The following is a 19,934-nucleotide window of genomic DNA, read 5'->3' as shown; positions in this document are numbered from 1 at the left end:
GTGGCGGCTGATTTCTCCTCAGGGACGGGCGGCCGGGCCGGAAGTAGTGTCGGAGCGGCTGAGGAGGGCGACGGAGGCGGCGGCGGCACGGCTCCGCTCCGGCAGCAGGATGTGGCGGGCCCCGGCGGCTGCGGCCTGGTCAGTACTGGGAGGGAGGGAGGGAAGGAGGGACCATTATACTATGGAACACCCAGTCCGGACGACGTTCTCTCCCTGGTTTGGACGTGGTGTTGTTTCCCGCTTCATGGCGCGGCCCTGCCTTCGACAGTCGTCGTTCTCCTCATGAAGCGTCGTCGTTGTTGTTTCTGAGGGAAAGACGGGGATTTCCTTCAGTCTAGGACAGCCAGGGGCAAGCTTGGGCCCTCCATGTGTTTTGGACTCCAACTCCCAGAATTCCTAGCAGCCTCAGGCCCCTTTCTTTTTCCCCTCAGCCGCTTAAGCGGCTGAGGGGAAAAAGAAAGGGGCCTGAGGCTGCTAGGAATTCTGGGAGTTGGAGTCCAAAACACATGGAGGGAAGGAGGGCCTAATTTGGCCCATGCCTGATCTAGACACTAAATTCCTAGAATCACATCCGCCTTTTTAGCTGCTGCATCCCTCTCCTTGCTCATGTTCAGCATTTGGTGTCTACCAAGACTCCCAAACCCCTTTCTTATGAACTGTTTCCAAGCCATTTCTCTCCTATCTTGGACCTGCGCACTTCATTTTTTAAAAATTTATTTTTTAATTTATTCTTGTACCCCGCCCCATCTCCCCGAAGGGACTCGGGGCGGCTCACATGGGGCCTTATTTATTTATTTATTTATTTATTACAATATTTATATCCCGCCCTTCTCACCCAACAGGGGACTCAGGGCGGCTTACAATAAAACAGACATATAAAAACAGTACAATACACTATAAATCAGTTAAAAAATTAACTTACATATAACATTCATAAAATGCATTTATAAAATATAGATAGGCGTGTACAAGTTTAAAAGACTGGGTCTGTCAATTGAGTTCCAGTATACATAATAGTAATTAATGCTGCTGATTCTTATTCTGCCTGCCTTGCCCAACATCACAATATAAAATCAAAACAAAAACACAAATTTACAACAATAAATCAACAATATCGGTAAAACAATCGAAAAGGACAATCTTACAAGATAAAATGTTAAAACAGGTATATCAAACACAAGTCTGGGCCGAAAGGTGAATGTGTCAAATCGGGAGGAGATAGTTACACAATTGACATAGTCAATGAAGTACTATAAATGACAATAGTGACAATAAAAGGGCAGATCAGTGGGTCTATTATTACATAGGCAGGCATCTTAAACCAACAAAAGTCACTCATCAAAGGCTTTCCGGAAAAGCCAGGTTTTCAGATTCTTCCGGAAGGAGAGGAGGGTGGGGGCCAGCCTAATCTCCCTAGGGAGCAGGTTCCAAAGCTGGGGGGCCACGACAGAGAAGGCCCTCTCTCTCGTCCCCACCAACCGCGACTGCGAGGGCGGTGGAAGCGAGAGAAGGGCCTCCCCCCGACGAGCGAAGAGATCGTGCAGGTTCATAGGGGGAAATGCGGTCTCTAAGGTAGGCGGGTCCCAAACCGTTTAGGGCTTTGTAGGTAAGAAACTGCACCTTGAATTGGGCTCGGAAAGTAAGCAGCAGCCAGCGGAGCTCCTTAAACAGAAGCGTTGAACGTGCCCTGTAATTTGCTCCAGTTAGAAACCTGGCTGCCGTGCGTTGAACTAATTGCAGTTTCCGGACCGTCTTCAAAGGCAGCCCCACGTAGAGCGCATTGCAATAATCCAGTCTAGAGGTAACTAAGGCGTGGACCACCATGGTCAGATCTGACTTCTTGAGGTATGGTCGCAGCTGGAGCACAAGTTTTAATTGTGCAAAGGCTCTCCTGGCCACGGCCCGACACCTGGGCTTCAAGCGTCAGCCCCGAATCCAGGAGGACCCCCAAGCTGCGGACCTGCGCCTTCAGGGGGAGTGTGACCCCATCAAGCGTCCCACCATACATTTGTCCCATCATACATTTGTCACCATCACTGCATCCATCTCAGCATCTTCCCAATCTCTCCCTTTCCAGAGAGCCTTTTGTGCTGATTAATTCATCTTTTTATTAGTTTTAATTAGTTAAATTTTTTATAATTGTGCATGTCTTTTGTCTGTTGTGTTTTATATTGCTGTTGTTTTTATTCAGGCCTGGCCCCATGTAAGCCGCTGTGAGTCCCCTTTATTTATTTATTTACAACATTTATGCCCCGCCCTTCTCACCCGAGGGGACTCAGGGTGGCTTACAAAAATTGGCAAAATTTAATGTCCAAAATGCAATCATAAAAACAAAGCAATATAAACAGATCTATTAATAACATTGTTAAAACACATTATAAAAACCTTAAAACCTCCCTTTGGGGAGATGGAGGCGGGGTATAAAAATAAAATTATTATTATTATTTATTTATTTTATTTATTATTTATTTGCTCTATTTCTACCACACCTTTCTCTACCCCGAAGGGGACTCAAGGCAGCTTACATGGAGGCAATAATTCATTGCTTTAAAATATATAATACAGACATCAAAATAAATTAGATTAAAAACAGGCGTATTTAACACTTTAAAGCATTACATTAAAATCACGCCATCCATAATCATAATCCAGGCCTTTCCACAGTCAATTCCATATTTCCAAATCTGTTATGGCACTGCCCTATTCACTAAAAGCCTGATCCCACAACCAAGTTTTTATCCTTCTTGTAAAGGCTAGGAGGGAGCGGGCTGATCTAATGTCATTGGGGAGGTGATTGATTTATGGGGCAGACTTGCTGCCCTGTTCTATATCTCATCCGGAGGCTTCCCCCCTTTGTCCCTTGCGCCCTTGTTGCGCTAATGAGCTAATTGTTGAAGAATCCCCTCCAGACCCCTGGGAGGCCTGTTGACAGGCCCACCTTTCTGCCCATTTGGATAGACTCCATCTACGAAGTCGTGGCCCTTCGCTTGCAAAACCTTTAATGCCCTACCAGCTCCTTCCATGCCTTTGTTTCCCTTCCTTCTCCCCAACTGCACCCCCTTGCCTCAAGGAAATCTGATTTATTTTTTTGTCATTTCAAGATTGCATCTTAATCTGCTTGCAACAGGATGGGCACTCTGTGCCCATAAATTAAACTATCCCCAGCTTTAAATGTGTATGTATATAGGTAGAGGGAGAGAGAGCGCAAATTTTATTTAAGGAACATTGTTTTACTCCATCCTCATATATATAGGATTTGAGCACCTATGGAGAGTTCCTAGAACTAAACCCCAGCAGATACTAAGGGCCACTGTTGTTGTATTTTTTTACTTAAGAATTTGATTTGTATGTACTTGGAAGTTAGAACTAGCTTAATCATTATTGCTGTGATAGAACTGGGTCTCCATACTCACAGTTTTAAATATTCAATAGTAAAGAAAAGAAGAAGCTTCCTTTGTATATCTATTTTGTATACCTGTATAACTTGCCCAAAGGCTGGCAAGTTGAAAAGGGTTAAGAAGCCCTGCTGTAGAGCATTTTGAGCAGGAGGGAGCTGTCCAGCATCTTTTGGAGATGTGCAGAAAAGGAGACTGCACCGCCTCCCTAGGCATTTGGCAGTAATGCTCTTACCTTCAAGCGGTATCTTCTCATGTTTGACCGGAATCTGCACTCTTGTCATTTAACACCTTTAGACCTAGTAAAGGCAGTGGAGGGTGGCCTTCTGCTTCCTTTCTGGGGTGGCCCTTGAGGGTGTAAAGAGGGCCCTCCTGTCACCCCTCGGTCTGAATTGAGGAGAACAGGGGAGGCACTGGGGACTCACACGCCACCCTTTAGGAAAGCACAACTGCAGGTGCAACAGTGGCACTTGTGGAGCTCCCTCTGTGCAGCTACAGGCTGAATTTGGAAATCACATTATGGCAAAAAACGCACAACTGCAAGCGTGAAGGGATCTTCCTTGTGCATAAAAGACCAACGAGACACCAACCAGCTTTGTTAGGCTCTTTCAGCATAAAATGGGCAAAGAGCAGGAGGGAATGAGGAGAAGGAACCTGTGCTCATAGGCTTTCTTTCTCTCTTCTCCTTCAGCATCATCTGTCGAAACCTCACAAACGGGGCCCATGGAGTGAGAGGGAAGTCGCTGCTGCAGAAACGGCACCTCGTGTCCCGAAGTATCCATCATTCCCGCCATCCCGTGTCCAGATTTCAGAGGCCTCCATTGCGGACCCCCACGCAGCCCTTCTCCTCCCTCAGCCGCCTCCCTTTGCGGGGCACCCGGCTCCTTGTGAAGTATGGATCCCAGCCCCACCGGACCTTCTGGCTGGGCAGAGTGGCTGCAAGGCTCCTGAAGCTGCGATACATCCTCCTCGGTTCCGCCGTGGGAGGGGGCTACACTGCCAAAAAGGTACCCACCGGGGCAGGCAGCAGCCACTCTTCTGGGCATTCTTTCTTTCTCTTGGTTTGTTTGTGAAATTGGGAGAGTCTGGAATGGTCGTCTGGTGAAGTAAAGGATTTGGTGCTGAAGAGGGCACACCACCCTATTGCTTTTCTTAGGATTTTTATGACCAGATTTATTCAGAGGGGATTTGCATCCATTCCACCCTCGGAGGTCGAATGAATGTGACTTCCAATGGCTGCTCAGGGAGGTTCCACATGGATTCTTGAACTTCTAGTACAAAACCCAAGCCGCTGTGCCATGTTGTCTCCCCAAAATATTTATTCACATCCAGGGTAGGGTTGCTAACATTGCCTTTGGGAAAAGTAGCTTGGTCTCCCCAGAATTAGTAATGATCTGTCTGCCAACATTGATGGCCCCCTCCCTAGTTTTGGGGTCACTGTTTTTGCCTGTCTGTTTCTCACAGACTTTAACTTGGCGTGTCTCTACACTGGTAGATTAATGCAGTTTGAGCTGTAGTTTACAAGGTATTTGGCTTTATCTACCAAAGAATGCTGCTGCTTCTCCAAACTACAACTGCCAGGACTCCATACTATAAAGCCCTGGCAGTTAAAGTGTCAAACTGCAATCAAGCCAACAGTTTTGAGGTGCCCAGGGACATTGTTACGGGGTTCCATCAGACAGCGCTGCTTCACCGATTGCTGGAGGGTGGAAAGGGAATGATCTGGGAAGCTACAGCCCTTTATGCTTTGTTCCTGCCTGGCAGGGTGCAACCGGACTGGGAGCCCCCGCGGCCTCTTCCAACGCTGTTTCTATGGTGTTGTGCTATTTCCATATTGCAAAAGCTTGATCATGTCTCTCTTCTTCTGGCCTTAGACATATGACCAGTGGAAGGACATGCTGCCTGATCTTGGCGAATATAAGTGGATTGTGCCCGACTTTATCTGGGATCTCGATGAATATGTAGACTTTGGTAGGCACTTGGCTTTATTTATTTATTTTTCTTTCTCCCTTGAGTGCTGAGTTTTGTAGAGCTTCGATGTCAAAAACATAGATAAAAACGCATCACTGAAAACAATTTTCTTTTTTTCTGAAAAAAATTGAAGCATTTTTCTGGAGGATAGAAGGTCTGTTTTGGTTGCTTAAAGTGCCTGGGAGCTTTTATTCATAATTTGCCTGGACAAAATGTGGATTTTATGTGCATAATGCATATTGGCCAACAAGAGCAGTCTTCACTGTGCAGAAGCACTCTGTTTTTCTAAGGCACGAAAGCAACCCATGTTAGCAGAAGGCTTAAAAGACAATGTGCAGCTGGGGGGGAGGGGGGGGGGGCGCATGTCACCAGAATTAGAGAGAGAGAGAGAGAGAGAGAGAGAGATTTCTGGGGCGTTTCATTTTGTAAGGTGCCGTACAAAAGGCTACGGTCCCATCTACACTGACCATTGAATGCAGTCTGAAGCTGGCTTCAAAATGCAGCAGTCAGACAACAGTATTTCACAAGAGCATGTTAAAGAATTATTTATTTATTGATTTCTATCATTTCTACCCCGCCCTTCTCACCCGAGGGGACTCAGGGCGGCTTACAGACAGGGAATTTATGCCGATAGACCATAGTACAATAAAATAAACATCAAAACAGTTAAAACAATTATAATATACAATATACAAAATGCCCTGAATGTGCACCAGTATCCTCTTAGTTTATATACTCACCCTCCAGGCCTCACGCTGCTTCCAGGATTCCCTGTGCAATCATCTGCACTGTGAAACCACTTTCTTCCATACTGGTTTGAAACTGTTAAATGGTCAAGGTAGACGGGGACTGAAACAGTCATGGGCAAACTTTAGCCCTCCCTCCAGGTATTTTGGACCAACTCCCAGTAGACAGTTGGAATTGTGGGAGTTGAAGCCCAAAACACCTGGAGGAGGGCTGAAGTTGGCCCATGCCTGCTTTAGTGTCTTAGCGCTGGACCCCAAGGCAGCAATCTCTTACTGTTCCCCCAAAATCCAGAAGTAACTCATGTGCCCCCCTCTTTTTTTTCTCCTTCCCAGAAAAACTCAAGAACGCTCTCCCTGACTCTGAAGACCTGGCTAAGCTGATGCCTGACTTTGACAAGATCGGAGAGAGCATCAGTTCGCTGACGGGGCTTTTCACACCAGGTAAGGACATGTTTCGGAACAGCAAATGGGAATGACAGAAGCTGGAAAGGAATAACCTCCTGTGCTAATCCGAAACGTATTTTATTCCTTCCTCAGTAGAGTGAGTGCCTGTTTTTTGGGCTTTGGTGCCAATGTGTGGAGGTGGGAATAATACCTAACAGCTGTCGTATGTCGTGCTCCTTGTGCCATCTCTCTCTCTCTCTCTCTCTCTCTCTCTCTCTCTCTCTCTGGGTTTTGTTTTGTTTTTTTGTTGTTGTTTTTTTTGCTGAGAAGACTTTATTCAGAAACCTTGCTGTCTTCTCAAGGCATCTGATAATACATTCTTATTCAGGGTGCTCTAAAATGAAAATGCAAAGGATGAATGGTTTGCTTTTAAATATGTGGGGTTGGAGTGATGCTGCAGATGTAGCTAGACTTCCCAACCCCCTAGCAGCCTGCCCCGTGGCCGGGGATAATGGGAATGGCCTTCTGGCAGTTCTAGTGGCTCACCCTTGGAGTCTGAAACCCTCGCCAGTCCTTTGCCTGCCCCCCAGTGCCTCCCCCTGCCCTCTTTCTTTTCCTGTCACCCACTTTCCGGAGAGGGCCCTGTTTTTGCTATGCCAAGCTCCTATTCCTAATTCACTTCCGCTTCCAACTCCGGCGGCCTTTTAATATCGAGCTTCAGAGCATTTTGTCTATTTGCTGACACTCATGTTGCAGTTGTGGTGTGGCTTCTTGTGCCTTCAGATTGCCTGTCCACTTCTGGGAGACCCGTGGATTGCACAGAGGTTTCTTGTGCAAGGGCTTCTCAGAGATAATTGAACATTGCATTCCTCTGAAACCTATCCTGGTGTTCTTTGGCTGTTGTGTATTGGTTGGTATTAAAACACACTGTTTGTGTATGGGCCAACTTGGGCCCTCCCTCCCTCCAGGTGTTTTGGACCTCAGCACTTAAGCGGCTGAGGAGGAAAAGGAAGGGGCCTGAGGCTGTTAGGAAAGGTGGGAGTTGAAGTCCAAAACACCTGGAGGGAGGGAGGGAGGGCCCAAGTTGGCCCATGCCTGATATAGAAGGCTCTGTGGAGACCTGTCTGGGCGATCCCTATGAGGAAACAAACGACAAGTAGATGAGACCCTCCTATGCACTTTGCTTTGTTTTTAAAAAGCGGGAATGTGAATCCGCACTCCACTGTGGATTTTCATTTTGGCCACTTCGACCGTCCTCTGCCTGTTGGCCTGCCCTCTGTGCCTGAATGTGCCACTCTGTCTGTCTGGCTCTCGCAGCGTCCAAGACCAAAGGGTCTCTCATTTGCTTCGCCATTTGTTTGTATTTATAATTTTTATTTCCCCTTTTTTGCTGGTTCTCCACAGGTTACAATTTGGTTAGTGAAGTCATAGGAGCTTCTGGTCTACTTCTCTTGTTGGGTGTGTAAAAAGCACTTTTTCTCTACCATCCCTTAATATTCCCCTTCCCTTTGAAAACAAAATAAAAGCTTGGCCAAAGCAGAAAAGGGTTCATAAGTTAATATGGAATGTGTCTTTTATTTTCATGAGTCATTTTGGACCCCAAGTTGGGAGAGAGGCAGTGTGTACAAATAAATGTAGGGACTCCTTGGGTTTGTTCTTGGTAGACTCCGTTCTGTTAAATAATTTGATTTTTGTGCGCATTAGAAATTTTGATTCTCAGTTTGAGAAAAATCTAAACACAAATTCCTATGGGGAAGGTCAGTGCTTCTTGTGAGAGCCTTATTTTTTCTTGAAAAAACACCAGTTGCTTGCATAAAGCTAAACCTTTTGAGGCAGAACAACGGAAGAGAGCCCTGGGCTTCTCACTAAGCATTTCCCTGGTTTGGGAATCCCTGCTTTTGCCATTGACTTAAATGTCCCTATAATATACTGTATGTATATATACTTGTAAACCGCCCTGAGTCCCCTTCGTGGTGAGAAGGGCAGGATCTAAATGTCACTAATAAATAATAATACATAAATTGAGGCAACTGAAGATGGCTGTGGTGCCCTGTATATGTGCTGTCCTTGCACCTGAAAGCCTTTTGGTCAGTTCGGCTGCACTTTTGCACATAAGAGAGAGAGAGAGTCTTTTAAAGAGATTCCGTTTCTCATTTACAAAAGAGTGTTATTAGAAAGCTGGGCAGTCACACTGCCTAATTGATGCAGCTTTGTCTCTTTGCTGTGCAAAACGAGGAGGAGTGTGCAGTGTTGAGTCCTCCATCTTCCTTTGCAGGCTCTCCCGGGGACACGGCCTTCAGAGCCACAGACCAAGGGAGCGATCGCGAGAAGCAGTTCAAGAAGGTGAGCTTTCAAGGAGAAACGCTTCCGATTACAGAAGGGGAAGGGCAGAGCAGTCCGCCTGGCAGAGCGGCAGCGCCTGGGCTGCCAGGAAGGGGACAGAGTGCCTTGGTCAGATCTGTGCAGCTGAGGGGATCCCTAGGGGCAGTTTGTGTGTGTGTGTGTGTGTGTGTGTGGTGGGGAGCGGGGTGTTGCAAGAGTTTTGCCTGCAGGAATTGGGCTTTAAGCCACACGGAAGGGAATGTAGGCTAAGGTTTGGTGGCATTTCTTCTCCGTCTCAGGCAAATCTTCCTGAAAAACTCAGGCTTTCAGATGTTCAGTGTAATTGCCAGAATGAGCCAACTGGGTCCTGAAAATATTACTTGGGCTTCTAACTGTTAATTTGGTGTCCTAGTGACAAAGGCATCATACTTCCTTTTTTAACCGCCATTGAATTGGCCTTGACTTCTAGGGACCCTGTTATCACAGACCCTGATGAGATCTTGCAGAATAGGGGCGGCTGTGGCTTTCTTGCTTGGGTTTATCCATCTGTAATGCTGTCATCCTCTTTTCCTTCTATCTTCCACCTTTCCAAGCGTTATTGCCTTTTCTAGGGAGTCCTGTCTTCTCTTGATATGTCCAGACATATGTCCAGGCTTAGTCATCTGGGCTTCTAAGGAAAGTTAAGGTTTGGTTTACTCCAGGACCCATATATTTGTCTTTTTGGCGGTCCATGGCATCCATACAAAATCCTTCTCTGCATTTCAACTGAACTGATATTCTTCTTAGCAGTTTTCTTCGCTGTCCAACTTTCACAATTATGCATAGGAATGGGAAATGCAACAGTGTGGGCCATCCTAACAGTATTCAGTGAAACGTCTTGACACTTCAGGGTCTTACCTAGTTCCTTTACAGCTGTCGCTCCAAGTTCTCACCATCTTCTGATTTCTTGAATGTAGTGTCTGTTCTAACTATGGAAAAAGTACAGAAAATCCTTAGCTAATCAAATGTTTTTGTCATCTAATGTTATGAAAACAATCTGTGGTCATTATTTTTGTTCTTAATGTTTGTACTTCCTTCAAGTTTCTAGACTTTGCTATTTTCTGCTATTGGTATAGTTCATTTGCATATCTCACATAGTTGGTGTTCCTCCCTCCATGTCTCCTCTGGGTCCAATTTATTTTACATATGACATGTTCAGTATACAAGGCGCCAATTGGAAATCCTGAGTATAGGTTGCGCGTCAGGACAGTCCAGTGTGGTGCACACCCTTTAAGAGAGATCCATAATTTATCATGATATAGCATACACAATCAAAGACTTTTCTCCAATCTATAAGGCAGAGGCTGGTTGTCTTGGACATTCTTTGGTGCGCTCCATTTTCGAGCATATGCTTGCAGCATAATCCCTTGTGACTCCTGCTTTCCTGAACTTCTCTTGGAGAGCTAGCATTTCTCTCTTCGTGTATGGAAGAAGTCACGCACGTGGTTTAAGATGATCCTGATGGTCTGAGAATCTGATCTGAGCCAAGTGGAGCAGGCCTCAGATTAGGAGGCTTTTGCCTGATGTAGTGGCAGTGCAAAGCATAAGAGGAGTACCCAGGAGCATGGCATGCTCTAGCCAGATCCTTCCCTAGATGGATGCTATTTGGTTTTATGTGTTCCTTCATGCTCATTCTTTTGAGTTATTTATTGTTCTTGTGTTTTGATAGTTACTGGTTTCCCCCCAAAGTGTTGCTGAGCCCCAGAATGATGTGAAAGTCAGACTTTAAGGGTAACTGAAATCACTTGTGTCCATTTGATTCAGCATGTGCTGTTAACAAAGGAGGCACAAGAGCGCATGCTGAGAACTCCTGCTTTTGTCAGTCAGCCCTGCCTCTTTGTGTCTGATGGCTCCACTTGGTCTTGTGTTTGGCCTGCTGAGCCTTTTTATTTTTAAGGAAAACACCCCAAGGTCCTCTTCTAATGCAGCAGTGGGCCTCTAATGATGTCCAACTTTCAATTTCTAGGCAAGGTCCTGGAGCGTGTGGTGGCTTCCCAACTCCAGGGCTTTCTGGATGAAGTGGATTATCTAAATCAAGCCTGCACAACTTGTGGCTCTCCCAAGTGTTTGGACTTCAGCTCCCAGTATTCCTGGCCACTGGGCAAATTGGCTAGGGCTTCTGGAAGTTGGAGGCCCAAACATCTGGAGGGCTGCAGGTTGTGCTGGCCTGAATTAGATCCATTTCAGTTTGATCCCAGGCAGAGGCAGCCTTGGTCGCCTTAGTGGATAATCTCCACAGAGAACTGGACAGGGGAGTGTGTCCCTGTTGGTTCTCCTGGACTTTTCAGTGGCTTTTGATACCATTGACTGTGGAATCCTTCTGGGCTGCCTTTCTAGAACAGGGCTTGGAGGTCCTGTTCTTCCATGGCTCCATTCCTTCCTGTCAGAAGGAGGTGCTGGGCGGCTCCTGTTTAACTCCTTGGCCTGTGGTGTCCCTCAGGGTTCCGTCCAGTACCCCGTTCTGTTTAACATCTGCATGGAAGTTTTGGAGTGCAGTGCCACCTATATGCAGATGGCACCCAACTCTACTAATCCAGACAAGACAGAGGTGCTCCTGGTCAGTCAGAAGGTGGGTCAGAGAAGAGACATCCATCCTGTGCTGGATGAGGCCACATTCCCCCTGAAAACACGTCTGCAGTTTGGACTTGGTGGAGAACTTGGAGGCCCAGGAGCTCCTTCTTTGCACATTTAAAACGTGCTCCAACTATGCTCATTCCTTGAGAAGCCAGACCTTGCCACAGGGGTTCATGCCTTAGTGACATCCTGTCTGGAAGACAGTAATGAGCTCTCTGTGGGGCTGCCTTTGTAGAGTGTTTGGAAACTCCAGCTGGACTAAAGGGCTGCGGCCAGGCTGCTTCGTGGGGCTGGCAATGGCCACGCACACCTTTCGGCACCTCACTCCTGTTGCAGCAGCTCCACTGGCTGCCAGTCTGTTTCTGAATTTAAAGAGCTCATTATGGTCTGATTTCTAAACAGCTCAGGTCCAGATGATAAAACCCTAGAGTTCTCCTTGGTTTTTGTGGGTGCCCAGTGTTTGGACACAAATGATAGATGTCTGGGAAGAAGAAAAAAACCCTGAAGTCAGTTGCATCCTAAAATGCAGCTGGGCATTTTTCGTGCTCTCTAGAGAATACCTCATGTTTTCTTGCTTTACGTGACACATTCCTGAGAGAGGAATCTGTGTGAACTGTTGAGGGGGCATTTCAGACACTTCTGTCCCAGCAAAGCGGTTGCAGCCTGTCTCTTTTTCATTCAAAGTGTTGCTAAGGAGCAGAAGCTCCGTCAGCGTGGGCTCCGTTTGCTCTCCTTTACCTTTGTCTGCTGGAACCTCCCCAGCCGCCCCTTTTCACCCGCCTTCCTCCGCGTGTGTCCACCCATCTGTCCGTCTGTGTTATATTCCTTTGGTTTGACATTACGGCTCCCCTCACCTCCATTTTCTTTTTCCTTCTCCCCACCTTCCTCTCATGGTAAACTGGCGGCAGGGCCTCCTGGGAGAACTCATTTTCTTGCAGCAGCAAATCCAGCAGCACGAAGAGGAGACTCGCAGAGACCACTTCGGCTCCTCCCAGCAGCAGCAGCAGAAGCGAAAGGTGATGCCTCGGGGACACCCCCACCCCCAAATAACACAATAACACACTCTGGGTGCCCTCTGGTCCCCCTCTGCTCCTCCTCTCCCCCCACCTCAAATCAAGCACAGTGATTTGCAACCCATCCACAAATCACTGATTTGGTTGTGGGTCTTGGCAGTGATCTTGCAATCCATTTGTTTAAAAATCACAAGAATATACTTGATTATGCTTCTCTGTAACCTTCCCTTCTAGCACAGTGGTTTCTGTGATTTTACTTCTAATGACAAAAATGAGATTTGTGGGAGAATTACACTTGACTTTGTTTCCAGGAGTTCTGCTGCTCACTTGAGTGTTCACCTGTTCATAGACCCAAAGAATACTCTCCTAGAATCCTAGTGCTGGAAGGCCATCCAGTCCAACCCCCTTCTGTCATGTGGAAAGACACAACCCAAGCCCTCCTGACAGATGGCCATCCCACCTTTCATGGATAATAGCTCTGACTGCAAGGGAGAGGAGGTACTGCTTGAAGAGCCAGCCTTGGAGCCAGGGCCCAGCAGCTTCCTCAGCTGAGCTTGGAAGGAGGGCCTATGGAGGACGCTACCCCTTCTCAGCCTGCAGAGCAAAAGTCCATCTCACAGGCAGAGGAAGGAACAAGTGTTCTGGCTCTCTTAGGCTTGTGAAGGGAAAAGGCTCAACTTTGCAGGTGCTGCAGGTTTGCAGAGAAAGAAGCACTCTACAGGCAACACCTGAGGGCCTGGTGCAAAAAGTGCTCAAGAGTGGCACCTTCTTGCTGGCAGCAACTTCAGCCTTTTGAGCCATGACCTTGGCTGTTGGCCATCTCTGGACTGTGGACTATCTCTTGGGCTCTGCAGTTCGGATTTTTGGATTAACCCTGAACAATGATTTTTAGATTAACCATTCGGTATTTGTTGGAATCGACTGGATCTGGAATGGACTACTGGGTTGCCTGGTGTTATTCCCTGCAGTTTGTGTCTCTGATTATTTCTGTGGCTTGGACTTGGACTGTTTACTGATTTCCTGTTTGAAAACCGGGCTTTGGCTTTACGACACAGCCTCTGCTCAAAGGCCTCCAGAGAAAGAAGGCTCCTCCAACGGACTCCTGGGCATCAGCAGCCTATTCCTCTCTCAAACAGCCGTGACCCCCAGGGAGTTCTTCCTAATGTTTACATGGGGTCTCTTCTCCTGAACCCATTGCTCCATTGTGTCCCAGTCTTCATCCTCAGTGAGACCTCCTTTCAGATAGTTATGCATGGTTCTCATCTTCCCTTCTTTTTCCAAGCTAAACATCCCCCTGCTTCCTAAGCCCCTCTTCAGAGGAAACCATAGTTTCCAGATCTGTGGCCATTTTGGTCGCCCGTCTCTGGCAGTCTGCCTTTCAATGCCTGGCAGAACCTCAGGAAGGCAGGCTTTGCATTGACTTCTTCATTATACTGATAATTCCCACCCAGCCCCATGAACAGGTTTAAGGCATCATTTCACTTACAGAAGAGGTCATTTGATGGAATTTGTCAGCTAGCCACTACGACTATCAGTTTCCTCTCATGATCTTTTGCCCACTCTGACTGCCAACGCATGTACCATATTGTTCAGATGTTTCTCCCTTCTATCCAGTTGGGTGCGGAGTTTCCCTGGCCTTCTGGTCTGCCTCCAGAGAGACACCTTTAACTAGTCACCCTTATTCTGGTTACGTGCCTTTGCGTGATTGAATCATGTTTAGTGACAGTATGACCAAGTACCACTGAAGCCCACTTTTTGGTTTTCCCCTGTCTGAAGTGGACTCTTCATTTTAATCTTATATGTGTAATGCCGAGAACGGTCTCTATCAAATGCTCTTAACTTTCTAAATCTAGAGGCCAGGCTGCCATGGCACTGATCCAGGTCAGGCTCCCGAGGGGCCCCTCTGGCCTCACCCCTCCGTTGCGCTCAAGCCTTCCTGTTTTCTTCTTCCTTTCCCCGTTTTTGACCCACAAGTGGACCTCGCTTCTTCCCTGATACTGAGTGGGTGCAAAACACCTTTGTGTGGGATTCCAGCAACAGCCTTCAAGGAATCTGACGGGACAATGTCTCCCCGGTCCTTCCTGGCCGTGCATTCACTTCCAAGGGATCCTGAAAAGGTTCTGGAGACAGGGTTGGGTTTTGTAACAGAATAGTTCATTCAGCTTCTCCGCAGTCCCTTTTCCTCTCTTCAGGATGCCTTTAATACCAGTCATGTTGGCCGTTGAAGATTGTCACACCTTTTAAGTTCATATCAAGAGAATTGGCTTTTCATCTAGTCTGAATGCAAGCCAGGGCTTTATGGGTTATCACTGGCACTGTCATATCCAGAAATGAACTGGTAGCCAGTTAAAGTGTTAAATGTGCTCCACAATGTTGATTCTGCTCGTTACGTAGCTGTCCTCAGTGCGGCCGCATGGCTCACCCAGAGGTGCCTTCGGTGTATGCCTTTGGGAGAGCCAAGGAAGGGCAGGAGTGCCTGGTTATTTCTCAGCTTGGCAATGTCCATCAGTCCTCTTTGATGCTTGTGTCTCTGAGAAATTATGAGGAGGAAACAGCTGCCTGCGCTTGGACCAGATATCTCACCCCCCATTTCGTCTCCAGACCAATTGGCAAAAACTACTTGAGAATGCCTGAGGATGGATTCTTTCCTCTTTGGACCCGTGTCTTGCCCTTTTTTGAGCTGGTTTCTTTTGAGCCCAGGGACCTGGCTGAGCCCGGAGTCTGCCCTTCTTTCTCGGGGTCTCCTTCTGGGGCCTCTTTCAGTAACCTGAGAGGATTCCCGTCCCTCTCTATGTCGCCGGGGAGGACACTCACTCACCTTCCTCATTCCAATTGGAGGCAGCATTGCTTCTTAAAAGAAACAATCCCTGCAGGCATATCTTTTTACTTGCCACAGTGTGGGAAAACAGCCCCATCTCTGTCCTGTTCATTTCTTTTTTTGAGTGTGTGAGAGAGAGAGGCAGGAAAAGCCTTCAGATTGATAAGGCCACACAGCAGAGACATTCCTGTTGAGTTGCCTCTTAAGAATTACCCTTTTGCTGGAATGTTTTATATTTTAGCTGTTTTTGTAAGCCACTCCGAGCCCTGGGGGAGTGTTTTTAAGATTTTTTAATAGATATTTTAAAGATGTTTTTAAATTGTTAGATTTTAGCCTTTCTTGTAAGCCGCCCCGAGCCCTAGGGGAGTGGCGGCATATAAGTTTAAATAAATAAATAAATAAAATGTTAGTAGAAGACATTACGCTCATGAAACCGTTGTGTTCTTGCCTGGTGTTCTATTTTGGCAAACATAAACTTGTTCCAATCTTGTCATTGCAAAGAGTAAGTAGCCCTGGGTAGCTGCAAATTAAGAGCATTCTCTTCCTGTGGGGAAGGTCTTGGCCTTGGGAAGGAAGGAAGGGGCCTTGAGCACTCAGACCTTTCCAGAGCAGATCCTTTGAATGGAACAACGTCTCAGGAGCTTTCCTGAAAGTTCTCATGATTTTTAAAGGCAACGTACCAAAGTTTCTTTGCAAGCGATGGACAAGAATTTAAGAATATGGGTGCCAGAGCTGGGTTTGCAATAGGATCATTTGTTTACGCCTTGTTCAGCTTTGCCCCTGTTGAACCTGGTTGAGGTGTACTTCTTTAAAAACAAAAAATGACTTCTTAAAGAACAGGTGGGTGGGAATCAGCAGCTTTGGGAAGCCTTACTTGTGATCCAGCTGCTCCGCCTTCTTCCTGGGACAAAACCTGCAGGTGGCAAAAGGGCCGGCAGGCAGTTGCATCCCTGGGAGGCTAATTCCTGCCTGCAAGAACTGTGGCTCCCATTGTTTTACAAATACATCCAGTCCCCCGCATTCTCTGGGGTTCAGGACACAGGAGTCCAGTGAAAATAAATAACCCAAAACATTGCTGTTTTCTTTACCTGAGAGAGCAACCCCTCTCTTGGGATTTCTAGGTCTTTGAGCCTGACTCTGTGGTTGGATGCGGACCATAGAATTGCATTGGAGGAACTGGAGATGTCTAGAGGCGTCTTCTCTCTGTGAATCTCTAGATCCTCCAGCATGAATAGAAGAAGTCGACTGGAGGATCTAGAAATCTATAGAGAGAACATTTTAATTAAATCCATAAATAACACCATGTAATAAAATTTGATTTTTTTTTCTGTTCCTAGTTTGACAGTGATATGCCCTGTTTAATTGTGTGGCATTTACTTTGAAAGTAGTTGTTCTTCTCCAGTTGTTTTTTTGTGGGTGCCACAACCTCTGTTGAATTGGCTGAGACTCGATGACTGAAAAACTAAAGCAAAATGTGCTGCAAGATATCCAACGTTTTTGCAGCTTAATAAACTTTGACCATTTTTTTATGATAGAACCAATCAGGAAGTGACATTTATAACCCAGGAACAAAAATTGTGTTGCAGAGTGTAATCATTCCACAAAAGCCAGAACAATAAATATGACAGAGTGGCTGTTGTTTATTTGCAGTGACCTTGGCCCGTAGTCTTCTGGCTGTGCAGCTTAATTCTTTTGGGCTTAGTTCCTATGTTGTTTTTAGCAATAAAGAGTGAGTGTAGGCTGTACTGTAAACTGATCCCGATCTCTGGAAGAGGTGTACTGCAGGACAAAAGCTCCCTTGATATTCTGTCCCTTTCCCTTGATTGCTTTTTGTCTCAAGCGGTCAGTTTGATGGCAGGTCTTGACCGGACCCTTCTTAGGAAGCGGATGCCTTCTCCCGTTCAGGGTTAGCCATTCTGTTCTGAATACAGGACCGACCCAAGGTGTTTCTCATGCCTCGCTTTTGGCTCTTTTCAGGCTTCCGACAAAGAGAAGGTCGACCAGCTGCAGGAGGAACTGCTGCGGACTCAGGTAGGCCTGGCGCCTGGTTTGGGGACAACCTTCCCTTTGGCCGGATGGGCGGGAACCAAAGACAAAGCACACAATACACCTATGCATGGAACAAAAATTCAAACACACTTTTTGTACTATTTAGAATTTTCAACCACTGGAATTCTGTTGCTGAGAATTGTAAATATTAATCCCCAAATTGCAAGTCCTGGGATTCCTGGAATGGGAGCACGGCAACGAGAATGGAGCGATAATGCTATCATTCTGTTGCACACAAAGGCAGAGAGAGGGACAACCATTATTTTTTAACTTAGCGGTCAGTGCTCTTTAGCTTTTACCCAGTTTATGTCCCCAGGTGTTATTGGACGACCACTCTCATGATCCTCCATGTGGACTGGGGCTGATGGGTTTGCTGTCCAGCAGCACTTGTGGCTCTGAAGTTCTGGGAAGGTTAAAGGGCATTTTAATGCCAGGCATCCTGTCCACAAGCCTTGTATCTCACTGCACACCCCACTCTCCTGACTCAGCAGATTGAACTGCAGCCTCCCAGGTGTTCCTGTGTCCCGACTCCCTTCAGCCCTATTCATGATGAGGAAGTTGTGGTCCAGCATCTGGACGAGGGAGGGCCACGTTAAGTGGCATGGCAGGATGGATTTGGCCTGCGGGCCTTGTGATTGGCATGACAATCCTTTTTATTTTCCCATTCCTGTTCATACATTGGGCATTAAGTCCCCTCCGGTTGATGAGTCACTTGCATTGGCTTACAATTGAATGGGTTTCTATTGTGCAGAAGTTGGCAGGAAAGGCTTCACCAAAACCTTTCCCACTCTTTGATTTGTCTCAGTTCTATTTTCAGCAGAACTGGCCAGTTTCAAAACATTAGTCCCATAGAGTTCAATAAGAATCTGGGCTATAAGCTTAGACATGTAACTCCACGTAAAAACATGTTTTCTCCCAGTGGGGGGCAATATTGTTTTTCCTGCAAATCACAATATCTTAGTTTATATTTGTGAAAACACAGGTTGGGTATTCCTCATTCAAGATGCTTGGGGCCTGAAGTGTTTTGGATTTTGAGGACGGGACCTGAGTCTAAACATTACATTTGTTTACATTTTATATACACCTTATGCACATAGCTTGAAGGCAGTCTTATATACAGGACTTTAAATTTGATGAGCATGTAAAGTACAGATGCTCCACAAATGAAACCAAGGTTGTGTACACTGTACATTGAATCACCAGAGAGCAAAGGTGTCACTCTGTCAGCCACCAGGTACACCATTTTGGAGTCTAGATTAAGGACACTCACTCTGTAGGAATAATTAGAAGGACCCAGAATAATTTGATTGTGTGCAATTAAATTATGTTGAGGCTCCTGTAGACTAAGAAGGAACCCTTGGTTTGGTTGCATATATTTCCATTCAAATGAAGTGGTAACTGTTGGGGAGATCAGAGGAATTCCTTGCTGATGTGCCTAGATCACCCTTTTGCAGAAGGAGGAGATCTGAAGTGTGCGGGAGCCTGTCTGTCCTGAAGCTAGACAGCCTTGTATATTAGCGGAGGAGGGGTGTTTCATGCGCTGCGCTGTTTTGCCTCTCCTGCCCCCTCCCTCCCCCTCCCCCCTCCCTCCCCCTCCCTCCCCCTCCCTCCCTTCCCCTTGGAGTTCTAGCGTCTCCTCTCTTGCAGTTGAAATACCAGCGGATGCTGGAGCGTTTGGAGAAGGAGAACAAGGAGCTGCGGAAGATCGTCTTGCAGCGGGACGACAAGGGCATCCACCAGAGGAAGCTGAAGGTGCCGCCTGCGAGACGTGGGCTTCCCACGTCCCGTGCCCCCCTGGCCCCCCTTGCTCACTTCTGAGAACTAGAACCGGTCCCTTTGGGGGCTGGCGTTCCCTGTAACCCTGGGGTGGATGTAGCATTAATGCCCCCTGGATATTTGGTGGTGGGCTGCCCTCCCCGGAAGGGGCACTTGCTGGCCACAGCCTCGGTTGCCCCTGTCTCCTGTCCTTCCATCGCGAGGCCTTTGAGACCGGAGGGCAGGGATCACCCTTTCAGTTTCCTGAAACCAAGCCGCCGTTCCGTTGCCTTTTTCAGGATTGTCTTTAGCTGGACCCACTTGAGCTCCCATTTCCTCTTTCTCCCCCAGAAGTCCCTGATTGACATGTATTCGGAAGTCCTGGACACTCTCTCGGATTACGATGCCAGCTACAACACCCACGATCATTTGCCCCGGGTAAGGAGCCGGCGGGCGCCCAAGGGCTCTGGCCTTGCAGCAAAGTCCGGCGTAGCTTCGGGTCTTGCATTTCAATCATGAACAAGAGGAAATCCTAACACCATTGAGTAGAGTCTCACTTATCCAACATAAATGGGCTGGCAGAATTTTGGATAAGCGAAAATGTTGGATAATAAGGAGGGATTCAGGAAAAGCCTATTAAACATCAAATTACATTATGATTTTAAAAATTAAGCACCAAACATCATGTTTTACAACAAATCAACAGAAAAAGCAGTTCAATACATGGTAACGTTACGTAGTAATAGCTGTATTTGCGAATTTAGCACCAAAACTTTACAATGTATTGAAAAACTCACTACAAAAACACTGACTGCTAAAAGGCAAACTGCGTTGGATAATACAGAACGTTGGATAAGTGAAGGTTGGA

The 19,934-nt window shown here is 46.8% G+C and overlaps 1 protein-coding gene across 5 annotated transcripts in view; it reads left to right on the top strand.

Annotated features, from left to right (window-relative positions):
• The window catches only part of opa1 (OPA1 mitochondrial dynamin like GTPase), a 64,988-nt gene continuing 45,054 nt past the window's right edge, over nucleotides 1–19,934 (top strand). For 2 of the 5 annotated variants that reach the window (XM_062977547.1, XM_062977546.1), the window contains exons 1-10: nucleotides 1–138; nucleotides 4,087–4,402; nucleotides 5,270–5,366; nucleotides 6,446–6,553; nucleotides 7,901–7,954; nucleotides 8,772–8,839; nucleotides 12,340–12,447; nucleotides 17,240–17,293; nucleotides 18,959–19,063; nucleotides 19,418–19,504. In XM_062977547.1, coding sequence (XP_062833617.1) covers nucleotides 110–138; nucleotides 4,087–4,402; nucleotides 5,270–5,366; nucleotides 6,446–6,553; nucleotides 7,901–7,954; nucleotides 8,772–8,839; nucleotides 12,340–12,447; nucleotides 17,240–17,293; nucleotides 18,959–19,063; nucleotides 19,418–19,504 — 1,026 coding nt within the window. In that variant the 5' untranslated portion in view covers nucleotides 1–109. The remainder of the gene's footprint in view (nucleotides 139–4,086; nucleotides 4,403–5,269; nucleotides 5,367–6,445; nucleotides 6,554–7,900; nucleotides 7,955–8,771; nucleotides 8,840–12,339; nucleotides 12,448–17,239; nucleotides 17,294–18,958; nucleotides 19,064–19,417; nucleotides 19,505–19,934) is intronic. The other 3 variants (XM_062977548.1, XM_062977549.1, XM_062977550.1) reach the window with 3 other exon arrangements.

Source organism: Anolis carolinensis, chromosome 3 (assembly GCF_035594765.1).
Source record: "Anolis carolinensis isolate JA03-04 chromosome 3, rAnoCar3.1.pri, whole genome shotgun sequence".
In the NCBI taxonomy this organism is placed as follows: domain Eukaryota; kingdom Metazoa; phylum Chordata; class Lepidosauria; order Squamata; family Dactyloidae; genus Anolis; species Anolis carolinensis.
Note: the sequence above shows the minus strand (reverse complement) of the source record. Positions and strands in the feature narration are given on the sequence as shown.